General features: G+C 43.2%; 2 protein-coding genes across 4 annotated transcripts in view; one reads left to right on the forward strand and one right to left on the reverse strand.

Annotated features, from left to right (window-relative positions):
- Positions 1–1868: 1868 nt before the first annotated feature.
- Positions 1869–16887, forward strand: PDHA1 (pyruvate dehydrogenase E1 subunit alpha 1). 2 transcript variants are annotated; one of them, XM_050332564.1, is made up of 12 exons: positions 1869–2050; positions 3348–3362; positions 4765–4833; positions 6365–6538; positions 9880–10006; positions 11668–11759; positions 12116–12208; positions 13582–13737; positions 13931–14002; positions 14802–14869; positions 15678–15786; positions 16424–16887. In XM_050332564.1, exons 1-12 carry the CDS (start codon positions 1985–1987, stop codon positions 16586–16588), a joined length of 1206 nt encoding a protein of 401 aa, XP_050188521.1. In that variant the 5' UTR covers positions 1869–1984; the 3' UTR covers positions 16589–16887. The 2 variants fall into 2 exon arrangements, with proteins under 2 accessions (XP_050188521.1, XP_050188522.1); XM_050332565.1 differs by lacking the exon at positions 3348–3362 and having other exon boundaries at positions 1895–2050.
- A 121-nt stretch (positions 16888–17008) lies between these two features.
- Positions 17009–27010, reverse strand: part of MAP3K15 (mitogen-activated protein kinase kinase kinase 15) — a 51446-nt gene continuing 41444 nt past the window's right edge. For both annotated transcript variants that reach the window (XM_050332513.1, XM_050332512.1), the window contains exons 18-27: positions 25568–25751; positions 23565–23742; positions 22816–22990; positions 21300–21485; positions 20779–20884; positions 19405–19615; positions 18438–18550; positions 18175–18272; positions 17997–18073; positions 17009–17502 (exon numbers count right to left, since the gene is read on the reverse strand). In XM_050332513.1, coding sequence (XP_050188470.1) covers positions 17385–17502; positions 17997–18073; positions 18175–18272; positions 18438–18550; positions 19405–19615; positions 20779–20884; positions 21300–21485; positions 22816–22990; positions 23565–23742; positions 25568–25751 — 1446 coding nt within the window. In that variant the 3' untranslated portion in view covers positions 17009–17384. The remainder of the gene's footprint in view (positions 17503–17996; positions 18074–18174; positions 18273–18437; positions 18551–19404; positions 19616–20778; positions 20885–21299; positions 21486–22815; positions 22991–23564; positions 23743–25567; positions 25752–27010) is intronic.

Genomic DNA, 27010 nt, shown 5'->3' on the forward strand with positions numbered 1-27010 from the left:
AAAATCTTACATAGACCTTTGGGATAATGTTTTCTCCAGCAGAGGAGCCACTCCCTGCCTGCAGAACAACATCTGCAGCAAGTCCATGCTCGCTTTCCAAGTGGTGAAGTGCTACAGACTGAAGACACCCTTCTGAAGCAACAGATCAACCTGTTCACTTTGCTTTTTATTCTCTTGGAGGCCAGCTGCTGTTGTTCCTCTGGTTGCTTCATCAACATCGTCTAAATTTGCTTAGCAGTGCAGAGCAGACTTACAAAATTCAAACTTCCAAAAATTTGCATGCCAGAAATGACTCCTCAAGAAGCCCCTGTAGAGACATGCCTTTACCAGTGTGGTAGCAAGAACTGCTTCATCCCTAGGGACAATCAAAACCAGCATTATCTGGCTACCCACAGGTAGATTTCATTACTGCAAAAGTGATACTATTTTCAGATTTTGTTCTTAGATCTGAAAAGTGCTTCTTTTATATATCCCAGCCTATGTAAAGGCACAGCACACATACCTTTAGGGAGCCTGCAGGGCAGCAGCACAAAGGTAGGATGCTGAGCACTGCCAATGCTCTGCACTGTCACCAGTGCTTAAAGCTGAAGAAAGTTTGGTAATTTTCAGTCCACCGGCAATGAGATGGCTACCTCTCTTCCTACTCTGCATTACAGAGAAGGTGAGGAAGAAATCACATTAGCCACTGGTGTCCTGATTAATGGAACAGGTGGGGAGACAAGGAGGGAGTTGAACAGTACAGTGGGGATCCAGATGAGGCTGTATTTTGGAAACAGACATCACTTTCTGTCCTCTCTGATACAGGCTGAGGGTGTAGCTTGAGGAACACATTTTCAGTGCCAATTACACCTTAAGCATTTAGCACTTGTGCTGCAAATGTGCTGAGCTCTGTGCAACCCTCAGGACTCAGCAGACGTATTTGTGATGCCCACAGGTGAAGAGAATTTACTTTCTATTGTTTTGTTGGTTTTGTGTTTTTTTCTTTCAGTGTTTTTTGGGTGTAGGGTGGGGCAGAGGAGGGTGCATTATCTATCAGCTGTATCTGTTCAGTGTTCAGCTGCAGGGTTATGCTAATGCTGCTGGCAGCACTGTTCAGGGAAGCAGAGCAGAGGTGGGAGCCAGGACAGCAGTGCCAGTGGGTAACCTGGCTTGGACACTCTGCAGCAAACCCGCATCCAATCTCAGAGTGTGCCCAGGGCTGGCAGCAGGAAAAGGGGAGGCTGTTCTGGAGCGATCAGCAGGTGTGGTGTGATGAGAGGACACTAGAACACTAACTTAAATATTAACTTTGCTGTGTATTTTCCAGGGGATGGATGCTTGTGACATTACAGGAACCACTTCAACAGTCACTGTATCCATTTACAAATGCGGGAACGTGCGGGCACCGAGCAGCTCGCACGGAGCAGCACAGCAAAGTCAGCCCTGAGGCGCAGCCCCCACCGACGGTGTCTGAGGACAGCGGCGGGGACGTGCCCTAACCCCACCTGTCCGCACCAAAATCACAGGATCAGTTGGGTTGGAAAAGACCTCTGAAATCATCCTGTCCAACCCATGACCGAACATCACCACATCAACCACACCAGGGCACCGAGTGCCACGTCCAGTCCGTCCTTCAACACCCCCAGGGACGGCGACCCCACCGCCTCCCCGGGCAGCCCATCCCAGCGGCAAATCACCCTTTATGTGAAGAAATCCTCCCTAACGCCCAAAACTCCTCCTGACGCCCATGCCGGAGCAGGTCCGTGGCAATCCCGACGCCAACAAACCGGGCCCTTCCCACATTTAATGACCTTTAATGACCTTTAGCGGCTGCGGGAGCCCGGCAGGCGGCGCTGCCCCTCCGCAGCGCCGCACCCCTCCGCGCATGCGCGGGCACGCAGCGAGAGGCGGCGGTCGCGGCCCGGGCGGCGGCGGCTGCTGAAGGAGATCCGAGGTCGGGGGTCCGCGCCAGGCGCTGCCGCCCCGCGCCGCCCCTGCCCGCCCCATGCGCAAGATGCTGCTGGCCGCGCTCTCCCGGGTGCTGCAGGGCCCGGCGGCCGCCGGGAGGACGGTGAGTGCGGCCGGTGCCGGCCCGGACGGGGAGCGGCTGCCCGCGGGGGAAGGGGGGCGGAGGCGGCCGCGCGGGAGCGCTGCGGGAACCGCCCCGCGCGGGAGGGGGACGGGCGGGAACGGCCCGGGGAGTTGGTGCCGGCGGACCGAAAAAAGAAATAAAAAAAAAAGGAAAAATTAAAGAATAACCAAAAAAAGGGATTTTTTTGTGGCGTTTTTTTCCTTTCTGAAGACCGTGAGGCTCCTCAGTGACAGTAACATGGTCGCCGCGCGCAGGAGCTCGCTCTGTAAGGGCCTGGTGGCGCAGCGCTTTAATTTATGCCGTTCCGTGTATATTTTGACAGCGCAGATCAGATCCCTCTCAGGGGTAATGAACGCGCTGCTGGGCCCGTTTGGAGTTGAGGGCCTGGCTGAGCTGCACCACTGCCCCGGCCCAGCCAACAGCCCCGTGCGATCTCTGCATGCGTTTTTCTTTCAGAGTTTGCTGGTTTTGTGTCATCTGCTGTGTTTTATCTCCTTCGTGTGAAAAATCATGCTTTTACCTCTTTGTTCTCCTTATTCCACTGTAATGACTGTGGCCATAAAGGGAAAAATTAACCCTGCTGAGGAAAAAATTGTTGGCGAGATCAGAGTTAAAGAGGTGCTTCCTGGTTGCTGGAAGCTGCCTTTTTGCCATGGAGAGCAGATCCGTGTCTGTACCCCTGTTCTAAGGCAGGTCTCTTACCCAGGCATTCACTGCTTATGAGTGATTGGATTTGTGAGAATCACGCAAGGGAGCACATTTACTGGGAGATCTTCCTATGTGTGTTGGGGCTTCATATCTGAAAAGTATTTCCTAGTTCACAAGTAAAATATCTGGAATTTTGCAGATTAAATTAAATTTTGCAAATACGGGTGCCTAAAATTAGTCCTTTACTACAAGTACTCAGCCTGCTCCTGAGATACTGCATTTTCCTGGAATGCCAAACTTGGATATCTTAGTATAATTGATTTTTGGATCCTAGTGCTTAACCAATACGGTAAATACTTACCTTGAATTGCTCCTAGGCACTTGTAGTGAAGGCATAAATTACCAAATAAATAGAAGTAGACTTAATCCACAAAGCATTGTTTCATATATGCTTTGAGCACTTTCCAGACTTTACATGTGGATTTCCATGTATGGAAAGTACCACTTGCAGTGTTGTGTTCTAGTTGGCTGATAATTTGCTGACTTCTCCTGCCCTAATTGTTTGGTACAACTACTTACTCTTTTTTTTTTCTTCCCTCTTTTTTCCTTCCAAATGCTGCTAACCTAGGGAGCTGTTAGTGAGGTAAGGCCTCTATCAGTCTTGTCAAGGTTTGCTTTTGATACCTGTACTGGCCATGTGTCAGAACTTTTGTACAGACTCCTCAGTGTTGCTTTTATGCCCCGTGTTCAGGGCAGGGGTTTAACCAGGTGGCCTAAAGACCCCCCTCCCAAGCCCAGCCATTCCATGATTCTGCAGATCCCGGACTGTTGATTTACTTCCAGCTCTAGAAGTGAAATAGCTTTTCTTCACCAGTAATACTGATGCACTGTGGTAACAGTGTAGAAACCTGGTTTAAATTAAAACCTTACATAAATCTGATAATAGGGCAGGGGGAGGGGGGAATGTTACTGCTAAATCAAATCTGCAACAGAGTAGGTAACCAAGATGGATTGAGAAACGTCTCCTGAGGTTTTTTTTTTCCAAGCTTCATACCTGTCAATCAGACCTTTGTTTGGAAACAGTGACATTCTCAAAATTTTGAAATAATTAACCTTGAGCTAAATTTAGGTGAATTTCCTGATTTAATGAAATTGTTGTGTAACTTAATTAAGCAATACAATTTGCCACTGCAGACGTGGTGTGTTCCTTGTCTGTGGCCACAGTGCATACATGGACACATGCCCATCCTGTCAGGTGCTGCAGTGAAACACCAGTGTTCATTAGTTAATAGCCTGTGTTCGTTCTTCAAACAGACCAGTAATGTATTTTCAAACATCTTTCTTATCTCTCCCCTGCCATGCCCCTTTTTTGTTCTGTGTTTCACATATCCTCAGGTACATTCTGTGTTTCCATATCATTTTTAAGGAGTGGCCATGCTGTTGCTCACTGAAATACTCTCTCTCTTCATTGTCACTGCCTTGAATCCCTCCAGCTTCTCTTCCTATTGAAAAGAAAGAGTGGAGAACCCAGAAATCTGCTGGGTTCTTTTTGTTTCTTTGGGGTTGGGGGAGGGTTGTTTGTTTTGGGATTTTTTGTTACGTTTGTGTTTTGGTTTTGGTTTTGGGGGTGTTTTTTTGTTCTATCAAGGCAAAATTCCAGTCAGCCCAGAGAGCCATTAAAATCTGCATTGGTCTGTCCATCCTTGCATAGGCAATCTGGCACGTGAGGGGAAAAACAATTATTTCTGTGGTTTTGATGATCTTCACAATCTCTTGAAACTTACTGGGTTTATTTTAGGTAATCAAGGATATTACAGATTTGAATTATTTTTTTTTAATCTTAATTTTAATTACTAGATTTTAAAGGACTTAAACACATTTATACAGAATAAATGTTCTTCAGCCTTACAGGGATATGCCACTGGTGAGTTTAATTTGTACATTGTTTCAGTTTGGGGAGTACTCTGAAAAATTATTTGAAAATTTGCCTACTTGTGCTTGATAATTAAATATTGCTCATGCTTTGGTTGTGTCTTTTTCTTAAGGCCTCTCGAGTGATGGTGGCATCACGTAACTATGGGGACTTTGCAAGTGAAGCTTCCTTTGAGATTAAGGTAAAGAACACTTAATACTGGCATTCTCTGTTAGCGTTTGTTGCACATCTTGACATGATGGACTTGCTCCCATATTTTTTTTCAATTGGGAGAATACTGTTTGAATTTCCAGAACCAAAGCCCTCACTCTCTGACCGGACTACTCAGTGCAGCTGGAAGTAACTGTGCTTGGCAGTGTTTCTTAAGAACGTGAAGTTGTGATTCTTTGCCGCTGTGATGCTGCAGTGTATCTGTGAGAACAGAGTGGGAAGGGAGCTAAGGAACCTTTTCTGTTCTGAGGGAAGCATATTAATGTTTCCTTAATGCTCTTAAAACAATTAGCTGGTATTTGCAGCCTATCCCAAATGTGCAGCTGATTGAGGTCTCTATGGGGTTTTGAGGAAAAAGTATGGCATCCTTTTAATGCTTGATTTGGTGCTGCTCAAAAAACTTGTGTTATATTCTGTCAGCTTTTCCCTGTGCCTGGGTCTTAGGAAAAAGTGATGCTTCCATTGGCTGTAGCTTTTGTGCTGGCATTTCATTCAGAAACTGATGAGAGAAAATCTGAAAGAAATCACTTAGTTTTTCTTCCAGCCTTTTGCTGTTTATCTGTGCCTGTAAAGTATTAAAATTGTTTCACAGGTGGAAGGGAAGGAACATATATTTATATGACAAGTCCTTTCTGGACGGATACGGATTTAACATTTGGTCCTGTGTTGGTGACAAAACTGCAAAGTTTCTATTTTTATGTGAACTTGGAAGCAGAGTTGTCTTAGAGTAGTGTGCCCATGTGTTATACCCAGTTCATCTAAGGTGTCACTGGATTTGCTCTGAAGAGACTTTTGCTGCAATAAAAACTGTCTTTAACCTGTATAGAAGTGTTTTGGCCATTTAATCTGCACTGACAGAGTAACTTGTTTGGTCTCTTCCACTGAACTTAGCTGTTTATTTATTATTATTATTTTATTTTAAATTTTTTAATTTATTTTGCATGGGTGCCTAGAATTAGCCCTCCATCAGTAGAGTCCATGGTTTGGGGAGGAAATTGTGCTGCACACGTGGTGGTTGAACTGGCAGCATGGCTGGTGCAGCAATGCTTTATTAATGCTTATGGTAGCAGAGGGGAGGTCCAGTGTCTTAGGGCCAGAAACTGTTTTACAAAGGAAAGTCTCTGTCTCTCTTTTCACTTCATAAAACCTCTGTAGCTCTTACCAAGTATTTGGCCTGTAACAACCATGTAAGTGTTCCTTTTTTCCTTATTTTCTGAGGGCTGTAGTTCATCTACTCCTTGTAGATACAACAAGGCTTCATTTTGTGAGTGTAAATCTGTATTAAAAGTAAGGCTTTTATTTCCCTGAATTTGGAAACAGTGCCCAAACCTTGCAGTTATTTTGACCTATGAATTTAGGTTTGACTGGCTTTTTTTTTAAAAAAAGTATTATTACACTCTGTATTCTGAATTTGAAAATGGTACATCATAAACAATAATCAAATAATATTCCTAAATAGGATGAATTATTTTCAGGAAATAACTATTTGTTTAACCTTGCAGAAATGTGACCTCCATCGCCTGGAAGAAGGCCCCAGTACCACGGCAGTGATGACTCGAGAGGAGGGGCTCCATTACTACAAGACCATGCAGACCATACGGCGCATGGAGCTCAAGTCTGACCAGCTCTACAAGCAGAAGATTATTCGTGGCTTCTGCCACTTATATGATGGTCAGGTAAGATTTTTTTCTTTCTGGAGATTTTATGTTGTTTTAGCTTACTTAGCATCCTACATGCTCTTCAGAAGAGACAGGTGAGGTAGGAGAGGTGGAGGGGTGGCTCTGTGTTAGGGAGTTTCTTGACTCTGTAGAACTTGAGGTCAGTGACAGTAAGGTTGAGTGCCTGTGGGTAGGAATCAGGGGGAAGGCTGACAAGGCTGATATCCTGGTGGGAGTCTGTTGTAGACCACCCAGTCAGGATGAAGAGGTGGATAAATTATTCCACAAGCAGCTGGCAGATGCTTCAAGATCTCCAGCCCTTGTTCTTGTAGGAGACTTTAACCTGCCAGATGTCTGCTGGGAACTCAACAGAGTGAAGGAGAGGCAGTCCAGGAGATTGCTGGAGTGTATGGAGGACAAGTTTTGTCTCAGCTCGTGAGTGAGCCTACCAGGGGCCTTGCTAGACCTGCTGTTTACAAACAGAGAGGGGCTGGTGGGAGATAGGGTGGTCGGAGGCTGTCTGGGGCACAGTGTCCATGAAATGTGAGGGACTTTTCAATGCTTGGTGATAAAAGGAGGAGCATCAATAAAACCTCTGCCCTGGACTTCTGGAGGGCAGATTTTGGCCTATTCCAAATGCTGATTCGGAGAGTACCTTGGGAAACAGCCCTTAAAAACAAAGGGGTCCAGGAAGGATGGACATACTTGAAGAAATAAATCTTGAAAGTGTGGAAGCGAGCTGTCCCTGTGTGCTGAAATGTGAGCTGGTGGGAAAGATGACCAGACTGGCTGGCCAGGGAGCTTTTGCAGGAACTCAGGTGAAAAGAAGAAAGGGTTTATCATCTTTGGGAAGAGGGGTAGGCAACTTAGGAAGGTTTTAAGGATGTCCTTGGGTCATGCAGAAAGAATTAGAACAGCAGAAGCACAATTAGAACTTAATCTGGCCACTTCTATAAAGGATAATAAAAAGTGTTTTATAAATACATTAGTAGCAAAAGGAGGGGCAAGGAAAACCTCCATTCTTTGTTGGACATGGCGGGGGGACACAACAACAGCATAGTTACCAAAAATGAGGAAAAGGCTGAGGTCCCAGGGACTGGGAGCTGAATAGCCTCCCTGTAATCCAGGAGGAAGCAGTTAGTGACCTGTCGAGCCACTTAGATCCTCAGGTCTATGGGACCAGATGGGATCCATCCTAGGCTGATGAGGGAGCTGGCAGAAGAGCTTGCCGAGCCACTCTCCATCATTTAGCAACAGTCAGGGTTCATTGGGGTGGTCTCAAATGATTGGAAGTTGGCCAGCGTGATGTCCATCCACAAGAAGGACCAAAAGGAGCATCCAGGGAACTCCAGGCCTGTCAGCCTGACCTCAGTGCCTGGCAGGGTTATGGAGCAGATCATCCTAAGTGCAATCACATGGCACTTACAGGACAGTCCAGGGATCAGACCCAGCCAGCACAGATTTAAGAGGGACAGGTCCTGTCTGAGCAACCTGATCTCCTTTTATGACCTGGGGACCCACCTGGTGGATGAGGGGAAGGCTGTGAGGCTGTGTCTGTGTCTACCTGGGCCTCAGCAAAGCCTTTGACACGGTCTCCCATAGCACTGAAAAAGCTGTCAGGCCATGGCTTGGACAGGGGCACTCTGTGCTGGGTCAGGAACCGGCTGGAGGGCCGGGCCCAGAGAGTGTTGGTGAACGGGGCTGCATCCAGCTGGTGGCCGGTCACCAGTGGTGTCCCCCAGGGATCAGTGCTGGGCCCAGTCCTGTTTAACATCTTTATTGATCATTTAGATGAGGGGACTGAGTTTACCATTAACAAATATGCAGAGGATGCCAAGTTGGGAGGGAGTGTTGATCAGCTGGAAGGCAGGAGGGCTCTGCAGAGGCACCTGGACAAACTGGAGAGATGGTCTGATTCCAATGGGATGAGGTTCAGCAGGGCCAAGTGCTGGGTCCTGCACTTTGGCCACAACAACCCCTACAGTGCTACAGGCTGGGGACAGAGTGGCTGGAGAGCAGCCAGGCAGAAAGGGACCTGGGAGTTTGGATTGACAGGAAGCTGAACATGAGCCAGCAGTGTGCCCAGGTGGCCAAGAAGGCCAATGGCATCCTGGCCTGTATCAGGAACAGTGTGGCCAGCAGGAACAGGGAAGTGATCCTTGCCCTGTACTCAGCACTGGTGAGGCCACACCTGGAGTGCTGTGTCCAGTTCTGGGCCCCTCAGTTCAGGAAGGACTTTGAGGGGCTGAGTGTGTCCAAAGAAGGGCAATGAGGCTGGTGAAGGGACTGGAGCACAAGCCCTATGAGGAGAGGCTGAGGGAGCTGGGGCTGTTTAGCCTGGAGAGGAGGAGACTCAGGGAAGACCTTATCACTCTCTACAACTACCTGAAAGGAGGTTGTAGCCAGATGGGCATCAGTCTCTTCTCCCAGACAATCAGCAACCCAACAAGAGGGCATGGTCTTAAGCTGTGCCAGGGGAGGTTTAGGTTGGACATTAAGAAGAAGCTCAAACAGAATGACTGGGCATTGGAATGGGCTGCTGAGGGAGGTGCTGGAGTCACTGCCCCTGCAGGTGTTTCAGAAAGGACTGGATGTGGCACTGAGTGGCTTGATCTGGTTGACATGGTGGTGTGTTGGGTCATAGGTTGGACTTAATGATCTCAGAGGTCTTTTCCAATCTAACTGATTCTGTGATTGTAGGGATTTTAATAGAGTGCAGAATAAATGTAGAACTGAATATCTGTACAATGTCTGAAGTTGTAGCTGGAACTATAATTTAGTTCATGACTCTTTTACAAAACAATGTCTTAGCACAAAAGGGAATCCTTGAGATCTTGGGAGGGAGAGAGAGAGAGAAGGCACAGTGCAGCTGAAGATCAGCTGAATGTGAGAAATGAGCAACTGCAGCATATTTAATTCAATTGAAGGCCTGCATCTTCCTCCTCAAGCTTAATTGATGGGTTTTGTTTCCATGTCTCATGGATCATGTGCCCACTAAAAAGCAAGCATCCAGGAGAAGGAACTTTATGACCTTACTGAAATTTTGCTGTCTGTCCATTATCCCCTGAGGTTTTTGAGTTTTGGTAGTTGAAATGCTTCATTTGGGAGAAAAAACCTTAAGATTTTTGCAGGTTCTGGTTCCCTTCCCATGTGCCTTTGCTAGTCATTCAGGTTGCAATTTGGAGCCCAAGGCTGTTGTAGCTCCAGGCCTGCCAGCGACCCTTGGGATTTACGTCAGTCTCCTGTATCTGTTACCTGCTGATACTGGATGTATGTGGGATCAGAGCTCTTGCCACACTGCTGGCTGTGGAAGCTGTGTGTTTTTCCTAATTGCTAAGCTTACTTTTCCTTTATAACAGGAGGCCTGCTGTGTAGGGATTGAAGCTGCCATAAAGCCTACAGACCATGTGATAACAGCCTACAGAGCTCACGGCTTTACCTACACCCGGGGAGTGCCTGTTCGAGAAATCCTCGCTGAACTTACAGGTGTGTGCTCAGGAAAACGAGGGTTCACATGCTGCTGAACTTGTCAGAGGTTTTTATTCAAATTATTATGTAGATGCACAAAGTATACTGGGGCTGCAGAAGCAGTTTAGTGACACAGCAGAATAAATCAGTGTTTTAATTTTATGATGCAACCACTTTTAACTACAAAAAGCAATGAATAAAAAAATAATAAAAAAGCACAAATTCACAAGATTTTTCTCAATACCGTATGTTGTATTTGTTGTGCTGCAGCACAGTTTGGAAGTTGCTGGTGGTAGGCATTTGATCTCTGTGGGACAGGGTGTTACCTTCCCTAGGAGATTTGGATTTTCAGAATTATGCTACTGAAGTCTTAGGAAGACTCGTAAACACTGCCTGTAATGATCAACTTATTTGTTTGGGAAAATTTGACTGTAAGAAGAATATTAAATTATAATCTAGATTTGAGATTTTGCAGAAAGGAGAGATGGCTATTCACAGTATGGTTGAGGATGGAGCAGGGAAGAGAGGAGAGGATCAGCCTGCTGAACTCCTGTGAGATCTGTGAACAGATGCCAGAAGTGAAAAATTAATAAGGAGCTTGAAAGCCTTTAGAATCATGGGTATAATAAAGACTTGATCTGAGAATCTGCATGCTTGAAATGTTAATACAGGAAAGCATGTTTTGGGGCAGAGAAGAGGTATGATTTTGTATACAAAGAGCATATGTGTGTGCTAAGAATGCATATTAATAATGTGCACAAAAACCCAGAATCTAGTGGATGATCGATTTGCCAAGAGTCACTGGATACTGATAAGACAGGAAGTAAATGAGGATATTGTCATGACTTGAAGCCTTCTGTTGGCCCTGAAACTAAAAATACAAGTGATCATGTGGTGGGGGTTTTTCTTTATTTCATTTCATGACACACATCATTTTCTGTAGCATTATGCTTGACTTTAGTGGGGCTCCTTTAATTGGGAAAGAGCAGCTGCAGTACAGAGACTGTTGTTCTAAGAAATGACACTTGGGGAAAGTTCCTGGAGAGGAGTGCTGCTAGAGCCCTTTCCTGGAAAGAAAGACCTTGACTAAAAATGCCAAACTGAAGACAGCTTGAGTTACAGTGACCAAGAAATAACAGAATCAAAAGGTCTTTGAAGGAGAAGGAAGCAGAGTAACCCAAAACAAGAGTAGTAGGTAAGATCCTATAGGAAACAAGTTATAGATAAAGGACTTCTCAGGAGAATTGACAATTACATGAGAAACGGGTTTGTATTCTAAGTAGAAAGTGTAGCAAAAAGTGACATTGGTTAATCAGGAGTTCGTAAATACATTCTCAAATACAAGAGAGGATTGTACAAAAAGTGGAGGGGACTTATTAAAGTTAAATTACACTTAATCAGAAAACTTTTTCTTAAGATCAGACTTTTCTTTTTTCCTTTGGCCCTAGCTGTCAGAATCCATAACAGTTCACGTGAAACATATGAAAGATATGCGAAAGACCAATAATAAAAATGATCCACCATTAAGTAAGAAAGAGGAGAGGTGCCATTGTGTCTTTACTCCACATGACAACAATGACATGGTCTTGGTGTTACTGCCTTTAGGAATTGCATTAGATGTTCCCATTTGTACAGTATTTTTCCTTTGAAAAATAAATCACTTGTTATTCATGTTTCAGGTCGAAAAGGAGGATGTGCAAAGGGAAAAGGAGGATCAATGCACATGTATACCAAAAACTTCTATGGTGGCAATGGTATTGTTGGTGCTCAGGTATGTACATGACTTCAAAGTACAAGTTGAATTTGGCTCATGTCCTTTTGCCAGTGTTTCCTCTCAGTTTTTGTGGTGTGACCTTGATACAGATACCATTGCTCTGTGGCTCTGTCTTATTCTGGTTTGCTCACCATTTTGTAAACTGTAGCAAAAATGACTCAAACTAAGAGTACAGTTCTTGTTTGTATTTTGGCTGTAACACCAATTGGAACAAATGGAAGTGGATGGGTAAGAACTTGTTTGTTGAGCAGGTCCCTAACAGCATAAATGTCTCCTAACAGTTCACAAGGTGCCTGTCTTCAGCTCCTGTAACATTGTTCTACACTTCTGGTTTGTGCTGTACTCTGTGACAGGTTCCCCTTGGAGCCGGGATCGCGCTGGCCTGTAAATACTTCGGTAAAAACGAAATCTGCCTGGCGTTATACGGGGACGGTGCCGCCAATCAGGTAAAGGAGCGTTGTCTGGGGTGGCTCTGAGCGGTGTGCCTGGGGGTAACCAATTTTCCTTCTGGGAACTGTGAGCTCTGCCATTCCTGTGAGGAGTGGGAGAGCACCTTCTGCCCTGCCTGTGTAGTACCTGCAATGCAGGCAACGTCTACCTCGGAACTTATGCCAAGATCGTTGTGTTGGGCTTCCTGCTACAAGAACACTTTATTAAAGGAGTCCACTGATACTGAAAAGGCAGATCCTGGAGAGAAGGGGAACAATGCACACCCTCAGTCCTACAGCTCACTGCAGTTTTTCTCCAGGCTTTTGTTGTGCTGTTCACTGAGTTGAACTTCATGTAGGTAGCTGGGCATTGAGTTGTCTTAGGCATTTGAGTAGGGATGTGTTTCAAGAACTGTACAGGCCTCAGAGGGGTGATTCAGGTGAACAGTTAATTGGTAGGTGCTCTTTACACATCAGGAATGTAGCATATTTTTTTGTCATACTTTGGACCTGTGCAAACATCTGTTCTTCTCCATCCCCATTTTGAACTTGGCCCTTGTCCCTGGAGTGGAGGGAAAGTTTTTTAGCTCCTTCCCTTCTGCAGTGCTCTAGATACTCAGGCAGTGAGCAAGGCTAGTTGGTTAATTGCATGAACATTACACCAGTCATGGGAAGAGGGATTTCCAGGCACTCTTTTTACCCCCTTTCCAGTTGCCTACAGTTCACCTAAGTGTGACAGCCTGAAGTGCCTGTGCTGTCAGGAGAGCTCTGAATGATGGCAGTGAAGATGACAGTGCTGCTGAAGAGGGAGAAACATGTCACTTAGGTTTCTGAAGACAGAGGACAGAGCATTCTCACAGAGCTGCTTACTGTTGATATTCCAGCCAGTGTCTTCATGTTACCAGCTGAGACATTAGGCCAGATAAGCAGTTGGTGGTTTAGAGTATACTGAGTGAGTTTCCCACTTTGAAAGCATAGGTGGAGATCTCAGTTCTTGATTTTCCCTGTCTTTGATTTCACAGTAGTAAGGCTGATGCAGTCCCTGTGGTCAAACTTTGCTGTAGCAGCATCCTGCCAGGTTAATCAGTTGCCAAGTTTTTTATGACTGTTGCTGAAATACAGCAGTTAAATTTGAAGGATTTGTGCTACCCTAACACAGATACTGATAAAGGTTTAAAAATTAAGTTCTATAAACCACTAGTTGAAAGTTACCTTATGCAGTGTATTTTCTCTTTTATTCCTTCTGAGCTGCAGCAAGGTACTGGTTTCTGATCACTTTTAGTATTAAAATTTCTCCTAGTTAGACCTCTGCAACTGAAGGATTTTCAGTAGAGCCTGATGCTTGAAGGCTGAGCTCCCTGACCACATGTAACTTACTCTTTTGCTTTCAGGGCCAGATATTTGAAACGTACAACATGGCTGCCTTATGGAAGTTGCCTTGTATTTTTATCTGTGAGAACAATCGGTATGGAATGGGAACATCAGTTGAAAGAGCTGCAGCCAGTACTGACTACTACAAAAGAGGGTACTTCATTCCAGGGCTCAGGGTGAGTATTCACAGGTTTTTTTTGGGGGGGGGGATGTTGTGCACACACCTGCACAATACATACATATGTATTTCTTTTATATCTACATATATTTGCTTGAAGCTGAATTCTTGTTGCGCTGGTGGAAGTACTGAAATTGGAAGTTTGTAGGCTGTCATTTTTTATGCCTTAACGTGTAGTTTCTCTTTGTCAGGTGGATGGCATGGATGTTCTCTGTGTTAGAGAAGCAGCAAAGTTTGCAGCTGAGTACTGTAGATCTGGAAAAGTAAGTCCGTAATTGTTGTTCTTTCTCCATAGGTGAAACTCTTAGCCAAGTTATTGCTGCATGAGAAGTTCCTCATCTAGCCCATTTTCTCCAGTTGCTGTTGAACTTTATTTGACCTTTATGTCCCCTTTTCTCCACAGTATTGAGCCCATATGCAATTGAGTGGTTTTCTAATTTTTGTTAGAATTTATTAACATGCAGTTTATTAACAAACACTTATTATATGTATTATTTATACTGTCATCTTTTTCCCCATTTCTATCTCAGTGAAATTGTGTTGTGAAAGGTGTCAAGACTGCCAGGCAGTTGTGCTTTTTGTGAAGTGATTAGTTTGGGGAAGCATTAAGTAAAGTAATAATCATTCAATATTTGTAAGAAATGGAAAGTAAAGTAAAAGTTTTGTGAGTCAGTGTTAGTGTCTGTCACCCAAATATGGTTTTGAAGATTTTTAATACTCAGTGAAGTAATGAAGGTTCTGTAAGTTAGAGTCTTACACTGAAACAACAGGTAATTTGAAATATTCTGAATAATGGTGGAATGACATTGGGAGGCAATTGTTTAATGCTGCTTAGTAAAAATATGAGAATAAATCTTACAATATCAATATAAGGTTCAGTTTGAAAAAATTAGGTTTCATTTTAGTGAATGAATCTGTATGTACCAATGTTACATAAATTGAGATGAAAGCACTGAATTAAACTAATTGATCGCTGGTGCAATTCACCTGTAGCCGATGATTGCTGCTGTAACAAGTTGGTCACCTGTGGTAACACTCTCTATATTGTTTTTTCATTTTAAGGGCCCTCTTGTGATGGAGTTACAGACATATCGTTACCATGGCCACAGTATGAGTGACCCTGGAATAAGGTACTGTCACATTCTTTCTTAGCACTTACTGAAAACAAGTAAGTATTGATGGTCAAATTCTAAGAGATGAAACTCTTAAATTCAGTGTTTAAATCAGCATTTAAACATTATGATGAAATTGCTATGATCACTCATCTCATTGCTCAGTTGATATCTGGTGGCCATGTAACATACCATTACTTTCAGAACTGAGAAATTTGGTTTTAGAACAAGCACAGAGTCAGTTAAACTTCTGTGCTTTCTATTAATAAATTCTGCTTTCAGTGTGACTTTATGGTGTGTACTAATTAAGCTTTGACTAAAAAGCAGCATGCTTTTATGGGGTTTTTAGGGTATTTAAAGTTCTGTAAGGTAAAATTATAGGAACAGTTTGGACTGTCCAGTCAGGTAGAACACTTCCTAAAAATACAAGCATACATTGGCATTGCACCAACTGACAAATCTGAATTTGTCTCTATGAAGTAGAGCTGTATCCCAGCATTTTGTTGGAAACTTGCAGTGAATTGGAAGCATGCTTCCTAAAGGGGGATGGGAAGGACAAAACATGGTCCCTCATGGTGACTGTCCCAGACTGGGATTGCTCCCCTTTCCCTTGGAGCTACTTCAGCTCAGTTGGCATTCATAGATCTATGGGGGGTGGTTCTAGGTATTGCTGTACCATCCTTGGCGTGATTACTGTTCTGTATTTTCATTGCATCCCTGACTATGTGGACACACCTTTCTCTGAAAGGGAGCTGTGTCCAGAACCTGCCCTCTCTTCAAGGGCACCCCTGAAGAACGTTCATGTCTTTGCCTATCTTGCTCCTAGCTATCGTACTAGAGAGGAAATCCAAGAAGTGAGAAGCAAAAGTGATCCCATCACTTTGCTGAAGGACAGAATGGTCAACAACAACCTTGCTAGTGTTGAAGAACTAAAGGTATGGCTTCTGGTTGCTATATAAGAAAGCTCTTGAGCAGTCACATGCTGGTGATCTCTGAAAAGCACATCACGGGCAGCGTCCATTGCTCGTTCTTTGTTCTTTAGAGTTTGCTTTAACACCACTTCTGTCAGTGAGGTTGAAGCTTTGTTGCACCCCAGCTAATGAAGTTGTGTTCTGCTGGAAAGGCCTTTTGCTTTTGGGTGCTGAGTAAGACTTTGGGTGTCCTTTACTAAGAGAGAGAAATCAAAATTATCCTGGCTTGCTTGACTCCCTAGGAAGGGGTAAGTCTCAGAAAGGGAAATTATGAATAGGAAAAATCATAGTGAAGGAGTCAGGAATCCTCTAAGCAAATGTAATTCCTTTAGTCAACTCTGTCTAAAAAATAATGGTATGGACACACTGAGTATTCTATGGAATCAGAACAGAGTATGTAGAGGCTCAGTGGGGTCAGTAAGTTACTGGTACTACCCAAAATGGTACAGCTTAGTAGGGAGGGAATTTTTATAGGTTTTTAATTTTACGTTTCTAGACAGAGTTAACTAATTCTGGCCAATACAATCATAGCATTTAAATTCAAAATTATGATGCTTTTTTTCCTGAGCTGTCTTCTAATAAGCATCCATTCTTGCTTTAGGAAATTGATGTGGCAGTAAGGAAGGAGATTGAGGAAGCTGCTCAGTTTGCTACCACTGACCCAGAGCCTCCCCTGGAAGAACTAGGTCACCACATCTACTTCAATGAGCCACCCTTTGAAGTGCGTGGCCCAAACCAGTGGATAAAGTACAAGTCTGTCAGCTAAAGGCCTTCTTGTTGATGTAACTTATTCATAAGAATAAGTGAATGCTTTTACAGGAACTATAATGACTCAGAAACAACCTTAAGCTTATTTAAAAGCTCTTTCAAAAGAGGAAATGTGTAAGGAAATCCATCTACATGTGGATTTCCTTAAACATGCTGAATGTTGTTTCAGAAGAAGCTAAGTTAAGAGAAAGCAGTGATTTATTTAAAGTACTATATATTTGCTTTACTGACTTTCTTTGGATTGCTGTATGTGTTATGTACAGTGTAAAAAAAATAATTAAACTTTAACAACCTTTATGTAGTGGTCTGTGTGCTTTGTTTCTTCATGAACTGCTTTCCCAGAAAACCCACCAAAGGCACCATTATATGCTCTGGTTTTGCTGCAGCAAAGTCACTAATTGAAAACACAACACCAGACTTTTTTCAGTATTTCAGCTTTAATACAAAAAGCTGTATAAATTCACCTGCAAAGAGGTGACATGCTCTAGCATATCCCCTCCCTGCTCAAACCAGCAGCTGGCAGAACTGTAACACACTTTTAGTTCACAGTTTTCACAATGCTGAAACCAATTCAGGTGTGTGGTACCTGGTTTGCAGACAAGGTTGGGTTTAGCTCAGCTAATGCTTTGTATTACATTGATAGGCATTGTGGGCATTACTCTGTCATAAATAATTTAAGTGCATTGACACAGACTTGAAAGCTGTTCAAACAAACTACACAATTGTGCAAAACCTGCAAGGCCACTGTACATATAAATATATACATCTAATAACTTAAGTGTTGGGAATGTACTTCATTTGCTTATTCCCATTTCCTGTTCTTCCACCGCATTCGCCTTCTGCACTGAGGTCTTTCTGGAGGCTTGGCGGTGGTTTAGTATTGCATTCCAGATTCTGCAGCGAAGGCCACCCCTGTAGGAAGGAAAACAGAGAACAGTTGGGGAAAACTCCCTCATGTCCATTGCTTTGAAGTGAGCAAGAAGTACAACTGGAAATCCCAAGGATAGATCATTTATGATCTATCAGTACACAGTCTACAGTACACAGCAAACTTTTCTAATGGTTACAGCTAAAACTTCCAGGTCAGCCAGGGGTTAACAGAACGTGATAAAAGGTCTCGAATCAATGGGCAAAGTTCTTTATGCCTAGTTTCCATATGATTACATTGTCTTGAAGGGTGCAGAAACAGCTCCCAAGCTTGATAAATGCTGAAAGTCTGATGGCTTGAAGCACCTTCTGCAATTCTATCAGTTAAGATGTGAAAAACTAACAGAAAATCCAGGATGAAATTGGGAGAAGTTGCCTCTGAACTATCATTGGCCTATTTGAATAACCGAACTTGAGAAAGTTTTTTGCGAAATACATTAATTAAGCTCTGAACAATCACCTAACAAGTACTTGCTTACCGCAGTTGAAGATACTGCAAATCATCTTTGGTGATATCATTGAGGACAGTACTTAGTGTATAATCTTCTTCAGCAAACTAAAAGGCAAATTTATTCATAAATTATTACTTCTTCTTTGAAACCAAACTGCTAATTATGACTACAGTGACCTTTTCTAAAAGGTGGGGTTTATTTTTACCCTCTTAATGGCATCCAAGTCTGCTCCTTGTTGTTTCAGCCACTTCATGAGCTCAGGGTCTGCATTTTCTCTTAAAGTCACTGCAGACCCTTGGGAGTCTTTAACATAAAACAAACATAAAGGTTAATATACCTCAAAACTAGGGCAAAAGTGGCAGTTCTCAGTTTACTGAAGCTTGAACTATGTGGTTTTTCACCCTTTTGACAAACGTGATTCCCATGTATTTGTGTGCAACTGTCAAAACATGCAGTATCTCCGCATACCTTTGGGTTTAAGTTTTGATTGAAGCAAGTGTAATTCCTGAGTCTTCTGCTCCAAAGACTGTCGTAAGAGGGTCTGATACTCTTTCTCCTTCTGAACAAGGTGTTCCAAAAGCCTGGCAGCATATGAGAGAGAGCAAACACCACCACACTAAGTCTGGCTGAAAAGAATACTTACCATTTTTAATGACTACCACAGGACAGAGACACCTGAGAGATACTGTTGTAAGTAACATCTTTTATGGCTTATGGATTTCATTTCAGTTGTCTGAGACTCACTTAGGGGTGGCACTTGAAGGCTTTCACCTGCAGAATTTAATAAATAGCTTGTAAATTCTGTTCCTGCTGTTTTGCAGCCTCCCTGGGCAGAGTTGCTGCCTTTATACTGTAATTTACTACTGAATGGTGTGACACTGATGTTTTACCAGGGATTTTCTGATCACAGATGCACATCACATCCACAGAGAAGAATGGGACCTTCAGCTGTTAACACACCAGCAGCAGCTAGACATGTAACCCCTGAGAAACAGGGCAGGGGCTCTGCTGAGCTCTGCTTGTGCTCATCAGTGGCCAGTCTGTCCCGTGAGCCAGGACAGAGCTGCTCGGGCCTTTCCTTGCAGGAACAGCCTTAAGGCACTGACACCAAGTCAGGTGGCATCCAAGGAAGTAGGTAGGAAACTGGCACAGTTGCACAAACCTAATTACTTCACAGTAGAAATCCAACGTGACATTCTGCAATTTAAAAATTAATTACACAGAAATAAAAATTGTACTGCAGGGTGTTGAGCTGTCATACTGGTACTGCCAGCGCACTGCAAATCCATTTGTGTTCTTGGAAGGTCTCCTTTATCAGGAGGCAATAGGTGAGCAGTACTTACGTTAAGTAAGTACATGTCAATGTAGAAAGCGAAGTCTGAGAGCTTTTCAGACTGCCTGAAAATGCCTGCACAGTCTTTTGTAGGAGGGTTACCTTAAGGTCTCGTGTTTAAGTCTGCCCAGCTCCTGGCTGAGCTGCTGCTGAGCCTCATGAGACACCACAGAGCTAAGGGTGCTGACTCCCGATGTGACGGCGGGATCCTCAGCCCCGTTTTGTTCAGAGGGCTGGAAACTGTCCTCCACTTCCTCACCTTCCTTGTCCCCACCTTCCGTTTCTGATGCTGGCTCGAAGTGAGCGCGAAGCTCTGGTAAAAGGAAAGAGGGAAGGACAAGATTTTTTTGACAAGTCTTCTCCAGAAGTATTGCAGTTTGCTCTTTATTATGGGGGGGGGGAGCTTCAGCTGAGGCAGTGGCTGTTTTTGCACAATGTGCTTTATTGCAATAGTGAGCAGGGAGGCAGCAAAGACTTATGTGAGCTGGACCACAGATTCTCTGGCATCAGCTCTGTCTGAAATGAGTGGTGCTGCAGTGCAGCAGTAGAGGTAGGTAGCTGTAGATCACAGTCACAGAGGGGACAAATATAATGATTTGAATAATAAGACCGTTAATAAAATATCCTAATGAAAAGAAAAAAAAAAAAAAAGATGTTTTCCCCTAATGCCTTGGACCAAAGACTTTATAAAGCTTTCTTCTCCTTCAGGTAGCATTTTAACCCCAGTTCTCAAAACTTGCTGCAGGTGGCTACCCTTCTCATCAAAGAATAGCTGCCATTTTTCTGGTACAAACAAGTCTCAAAAGATTTGGCCAATTTGGCTTTAAAAGCCATGGCAACTTTGGACTGAAAGGGTTCAGCTCACTAAGGTGCTGTCAGAACATTCTTATACAGGAAGGGGTGCTCAGCACTTCAGGGAGTTACAGAACTACTTGCAAATTTCCCACTTATTCCTAGACAGTTCTTAGTAATGTATCCTCCTCCTGGCAATTTTTCCTACAGTCCATCTATGGACCAGAATCCTCCTCCTCAACCTCCTATTAATGTACTCCCTTCTACATGTCTGTTCCACTCCTCAGTATAATTTTTCAGAACATATAACCAAATCTTTGCAGTGATACCCACCCTTTATGTCATTTACACGTGGTAGAAAGTCATCTTCTTTCTTACTAGAAGATCTTCAGCTGAATTTAATTTGCCTTTTTTGGTAATGGCTGGAGCACACTGGGGGTGCAGAACCACTGTGGTTCTCTCCTCATTATGTGCTTTTGTACTGCAAGTACAGCATTAATCCTCCAGATCAACACTTCTTTCTCTGCAACACTCTGACCCTGTGCCTTTGATGAGTGGCACCTGGGATGCAGTTAATGGCATGCTGACAGATTAAACATCTAAACTGTTCCATTTGCTACAACTCTTTGATATGTAAAAAACATTTTTTTGAAAAAAGGATTACTTTCAGCTGCTTTGATTTACCTGGAATAAGAATAGTGACTGCTGCTTGGACTGCACGGCGGATTATGTTATCCATTGCAAACATCCAGTGGGGTCTTATTAAGTGATTTCTTAATACCTTGTTCACCTGTCAATGTAGCAGCAAACAACATTTGCTCACACCTTAGGAGAGAGAACCTTGTTTTTCAATAGTCATAGTAAGCTTTATAAGGTAATAACTGCATACAGCACTGAAACTCTCCCACCTTTCAAAATCTGAACAACAGATTTGACAGTTTTAGGCTACAGCTTTCAAACATTTCAAACCAGACTGTGACATTCAAATCCTTCTAGAGGAAGGAAGAGGAGTGAGGAACAGTGTGGAAGCTGAGAACCAACCCGTAGGGTAAGCTCTGTCCAGAAGCAACCTGATGTAGTGGAAGTTGTCCCTGCCCATGGCAGGGGATTTGCAAATAGATGATCTTTAAGGTCTCTTCCAACCCAAACCTTTTCTGTGATTCTATGAAGAATTCCTCTCCCCCAGCACTAGGAAAGGAACTCACCGCATCCTGGAATCCAAACAGCACCAGATGAATCTGATTGATGGAAGTGCTGTCAAAGTCCAAATCCATTTTCAACTTGGATATGGTAGAAGCCATCACTCTCTGCTCAGGAGAGTGTATGAAGTCCCTTAAAATCCCAATAATCTGCTTGATGTGGACCACTGAAAGTTGCAGTTCTTCAGAGCTCTGGAGAAAAGATAATGAATGTGTATCAAGTAAACATCTAATTACCAGCATTAATATTTTTAGGGTAACATAGTTTTGCTTATGCTTACTTGTCACTGATGCACAGAAAACACAGAACTTTTGTTTCTGCAAAGTCTCTAGTTTTTACCTTTTCCTAACAAGGAAATTTTTGAATAGTAATTTATATTCCAAAAATGAAATTAAGTCTACTGCTACTGTGGCTGTCACAAAGGGAAGAGGCTGCAGATTGTACCTACACCTTTCTGCAATGTACTGCAGAGGGCAGCTCTCCTCCACAAAAACAGCAGAGTGAGTCACTAAGAGGCCCAATTTTTTTAGATGCTATCCTTTCAAAAGGATGAATCTGACTTACATCTAATTATTTCATTTCCTTAGGCAAAAAAAGTATGTTTATGTATGCATTTATCCCAAGTTAGAGAAAGGTCTAAAATGGCACAGTGATTCACAAGTGTTCATTCTATGATTTGCAGTCCATAACCCCCACAGTTAAAGCCATTCATCCAAGTGTCTGTAAGAACAACCACCCGTATAATTAAAAGGTAAAGGGAGAAGTATCACATCAGTTATGGAAAAGAGAGGATTACCGTGCCACAAAACAGCTGGAGACTGAAGTAGGACTTGCTGTTACTAAATAATCATTTACTGTGGAAAAAATTTAGAGTCCTGGTTATTTCTGACTAAGATCTCACATACAAATTTTAGTCCTCTGTAAGGCTCTCAGCTATCTGGTAGTTTAAGCAGGCTCCCCTTTATCTGAGTGCAGTCCATGTGAAAAAACACACCTTTGGTAAGAATAAATGATGTCAGAGGCACATCAGAAGCAGACATTAAGAAAAGGTCAAGCCACAGCTCTGTTATAGGTACGTGTGCCAATGCTTGGCTATGTGTTAACCAAACATGATTTTTCTTGCTTACAGTCATGAAGAATTCCCACTCAGCCTTTCCTTCTACAGGAAATCTACTTTAGCTTTTTTAATGCGAAATATATGTATTACTATGTGGTGTTCTAGTTCCATGTCCTTAAAAGCCAAAAAAACCCACAACATCAAAACTACCCAACCCACCAACCTCAGCCCCCCCCAGCCCCACATCAAATACCCCAACCTCTCCTTCAGATAAAACCAGCCAAAAGCAGCAGCCAAAAGGTGGTGTTTGCTATCCCTTCAGACAACAGCAAACAGCTCACACAGTTACAGGTCTCAGAGATTAAAGATACTCAGAAGGAGCAATCCAAGCACCCTCATCTATTAGTACTACTACCTGTTATTTTTCTTTGACATGGAAAAAAGGAGAGCTTAAGTGAAATTACCTGTGCAATACACTCCTGCAAATTGGAAGCAACTTTATCCTGTTCTTCCTTAAGGATTTTATATAGGATTGCTCGGCGTTCGCTGTCCTTCCGCAGCAGGAACAGTCCAGAATCCTTATCCTCCACTGAAGGAGAGGCACTCCTGTCCTCCGAGGCCGAGCCCTCATCAGGAACACTGTGTCACCACCAGGCCACATGCACAAGAGACCTCAGCATTAGTAATGCAGCAGTACTGTCAGAAGTGAGGAGGGATACTTCTGAGGTTAAAAAGGGAATTAAAACTACAGCAGCAGATTGATCAGACTGTTAAACACTAATTCTGAGAGAGAAGGTGGCTCAGATCCTGTGCTGGACCAATACTGCAACATACTAATTTGAAGGTATTGCTTTGTACTTTCTGAGCTGTAGAACTGTATTTTTGCTTCCCCTTTCCCACGTTTTTTTCATGAGTACATGGAAGGGTCAGATTTTGACACCTGAATCCATATCCACTTGGTCAATGAGATGACTGACATTTATTCATTGGAGGGAGTAAAGTATATAAGTACATGGAAACCTTAAAGGAGAAGAATCATTGATCATTATTAAATATAGACAATATTTACATTAACTGGTAACCTACCTTTGCTACCTTTTAACACACTTACTAATCTAGCCATTATGTGAAAAAAATGCCCTCAGATAAAATATAATGTGAATTAAATCCACATAATCACTAAAGGGTATCAAGCAACAAGCAAATGCTTTACCTTAGTAAATGGGAAAAGGGATGCTTTGTCTGAATCTCTGAAATGGATCTTTTTGTCCTTTCGAAAAACACATCATGCTGTACATCAGAGTCTGGTGAAACAGAGCCATGCTCACTGCTGCTACTGCCAGCCTGTTCTCCATGGATTGGCAGTGGGAGGGATGTAGTACGATTATAATCTACAAACAGACATTGTACAATGTGAAACAAAATTAGGCCAAAAAGGGCAACACGCTTGAAACAGCTGTGATCACCTTCAGTGATATCAAGACCTCACTTTGCAAAATGGCTGAGGGAGAGGTAACCTTGCTGACAAAAAGCAGCAATACATTCAAAATCATTATATGCATAAGCAATAAAAAGTACAAACACGTAACTGCTCAACCCAAAGACAGCACAGTACTCACCTGAAATGCCATTTTGTTACCCTCACACACACACACACACACACACACACACACACAGAGTCCCCCTTGGTGCTGTCCCACAAAGTGGTACAACTGGATATACAGCTGTTTAAAGAGCCTGAATCAAACCAATAGATCCACTGGCTGCTCCACCACAGCCATCTCTCTAACCAGAGAGCACTCTACTACCTGCCCTCCTCACCTCTGCCTGTGCTAATGGGCATGTAATTCCCTCACTCACATGTCCCCCTGCCCTCAGTAAGGACTCTCTCAGCACTAGCCAGAAGGAAATCTCTTGTCCCTTTCCAATTCATCTTGAAAGTAAGAAGAAATAAAAACTCCCAGATATTGAGAGCTTACTGTAATCCTGACTGCCAGTTTGCAGTTGTGTGGTAGGAAAGGTAAGGAAGTTCTATCAACTCAGGGTGCACACATCCATGGAGCTAAAATATCACAAAAGGTTTTGACACTTGTGGTTGTGAAATTGTGTGGAGACCTGATTTTTGACAAAGAGCTCCCAGGGCAGCAAACAAGGCAAGCTCTACCCTTTCTAATGCCACACAATTTTCCAGGAAGATATCTTCAAGGAAGAGCTTGAGGAGAGAAAATGACTGCAGTGGGGCAGAAGGGCACAGCCTGGCAACAGCTCCTGAGTGGCACTGCCCTGGCTGAGCAGTGGGAGCTGTCCCATGACCCCAGGGTAACTGCAGGGACTGGAGTTCTCAGTGTCCCTCAGGACAAGAGATGAGGCCCATGTCCTTGCTGAAGCCAATTCAGCTACGTGTTATAAATTCCTTGCTGTGTTTTTCTCCTTACAATTCCATTATTTCAAAAGTTCCTTGTTGAGAGGGAAAAAGCTCCGAAAGGGAAGCAATTAAATTTGCATTGGGAATGTGAGTGTGTATGTGCAGACAGGGGAAAGAAGCAGCAAAATCAGTGGCTCTGCCTGTTTTTAAATGACCAGTTCCTCCAAATGCTAATGATTTATTTGGCAGGTCTATATTAAGGTTCATTATCTTATCACTCAAAAAGTGGCTGCTATATTTGGGGGGAGAGGGGAGAAGAAACACGCTATGCAGATAAAACAAAACAACCCACTAGACAGCTACTTCAGGACCTTTGTGCCAAATTTCCATGCTATGTATCAAGTTTGAAAATGCTGACCCAAACAGACCTAATATGCTAACCTAACAGACCCACATTTTCAGGTGTCAAACATCTACTCTATAAAACTCAGACCTCTGAAGAGTATATAACAGTGAATCTAAAATGTAGAATTGCTTTAGCAAGTCCTCACCAAATGTCATTTTTCTAATTTTAATTTCATACAAAAGAGGCATTTATTTCTGGGGAGAGGAAAAATGGCCTTGAGAGGTTTCAGCAAGCAAAACACAAAATAAGCAAGACACCATATTTTCTTGGCATTATTAAATTTAAATATGTGTAATTACAAATCACAGGCACTTTCAACAGCTGAGTTCCTCCTGCTTTCCTGGCCCAAGCAATGTCCTTTGTAAAAGGGAACGCTTAATGATTCCAATCTTTTATGTAACACTTGATGATGATGTTGACTTGAATTTGGCTGATAATTCCTTACCTGAAGGCTTGAATGCAATTCTTCCTTTCTTGCCCTTGTTTACTTGTTTCAGGAAGGAATCTCTGAGCAAATCAGATGCTGTGACACGTTTACTAGGATCAGGTTCAAAACAGAGCAAAATAAAGGCCCTTGTTTCAGCAGACACTGATTCTGGAATTTCAGGATGAATCTTAAACATCCCAACCTGCAAGTAAAACAGAAGTACTAATTATTTTTCCTAAAATGCAAGTAGACCATAGGCCAAAGCTTTCCTATATCAACTCTCTCACTCTTCCTGGCTCTTGTGGAAAAGGAGTGATCCAGGTACCCACATAGAGCAGTGAAGTGACAACAAGGTTCTAATCCTGGTTTACTTCATTACAAACATGGTGTGAATATCCATGAGATATTACACAAATGTCAAGGTATGGATGTATCTAACCATGTGCTTTCAAGCAATCTTGGGATCTGGGCATTATCCACACCAAGTGCTTCAAACACCACTTCTCTTACCAGCCACAAATCCCTCCAGTTATTGCACAGGCTTCCCATCACCCCTGCCCAGGACTGTGCCTCTCAACTGCTGCCTCCTCCAGCACATTTGTGCCCAGGAACAGGAATAATTTCCTCCTCTAGCACTGACTGCCTGGGGCTGCACCTGTTCTGCTCCCACTGCCGCCAAATTTCCTTGCACAAATACGCACAATGACCTTGCCAGACCTTGTCACCACCCCTGCACTAGGGCCAGATGTCTTCCCTAGTCTTTCAGTGTTGTTTAACTGAAAATCACACGATGTCCAAAGGTTTACCAAGACCCTTGTTAAACCTTTCTTTAAGTAAGGTCTCTTTAAAGTCATTACTTAAAAAAGAGTCTCTTTTAAGACTCTTTGTTTGAGTGATGAAAAATGCTCTTCTACAGGTTGCTCTCTAGTGATCTTTCCAGCTCCATCTCTGCCTTCTTATTTTCTAATGTCAATCTGCCATAACTGTTTTGAAGCAAGAGCTGTGTAACCCTTGTGCACTGTATGGCACGTGTCTGGTGTGATTACAGCTTGTAGCCTCAGCATCTTTACACAAAACACACTCTGGAGAAAAAGCACAAAGATAGTGGCCACAAGGGAGACAGCTGCCCAGCAGTTAAACAAGTGCCAGCTGCTTTCAAATAATCTCATTATACAGCTGCATTAACACACTGTGGCACCATTAGGCACTCACAATAGTTGTTCAGCTTTGATGCAAGCTGAAGCAAGAACTGCTGAGCAGTCATGCTTCTGTTTGAATGACAGTGCAAAAATAAAGTGCTAATGGTGCATTAAGGCCTTCTGAGCCATGACTCTGAGCACATTCAAGACTCAGGATTTCCTGTGTGTAACGTTTTTAATATACACAACTCGATAACCTCTACAATTAAATCGATGTATTGAATAAGGAACTGAATAAATAAATAAATAGATATTGCATGCT

This window comes from Myiozetetes cayanensis, unplaced genomic scaffold (assembly GCF_022539395.1).
Source record: "Myiozetetes cayanensis isolate MyiCay16 unplaced genomic scaffold, myiCay2020 scf5-8, whole genome shotgun sequence".
Taxonomy (NCBI): domain Eukaryota; kingdom Metazoa; phylum Chordata; class Aves; order Passeriformes; family Tyrannidae; genus Myiozetetes; species Myiozetetes cayanensis.

What these genes read in the sequence shown, in the direction of transcription:
- PDHA1 (XM_050332564.1), top strand. Translation starts at nt 1,985, where the DNA reads ATGCGCAAGATGCTGCTGGCCGCGCTCTCCCGGGTGCTGCAGGGCCCG. An exon ending in AAGCTTCCTTTGAGATTAAG is followed by an intron (nt 4,834 to 6,364) that starts GTAAAGAACACT and finishes TTAACCTTGCAG; the next exon opens with AAATGTGACCTCCATCGCCT. An exon ending in GGGACGGTGCCGCCAATCAG is followed by an intron (nt 12,209 to 13,581) that starts GTAAAGGAGCGT and finishes TTTTGCTTTCAG; the next exon opens with GGCCAGATATTTGAAACGTA.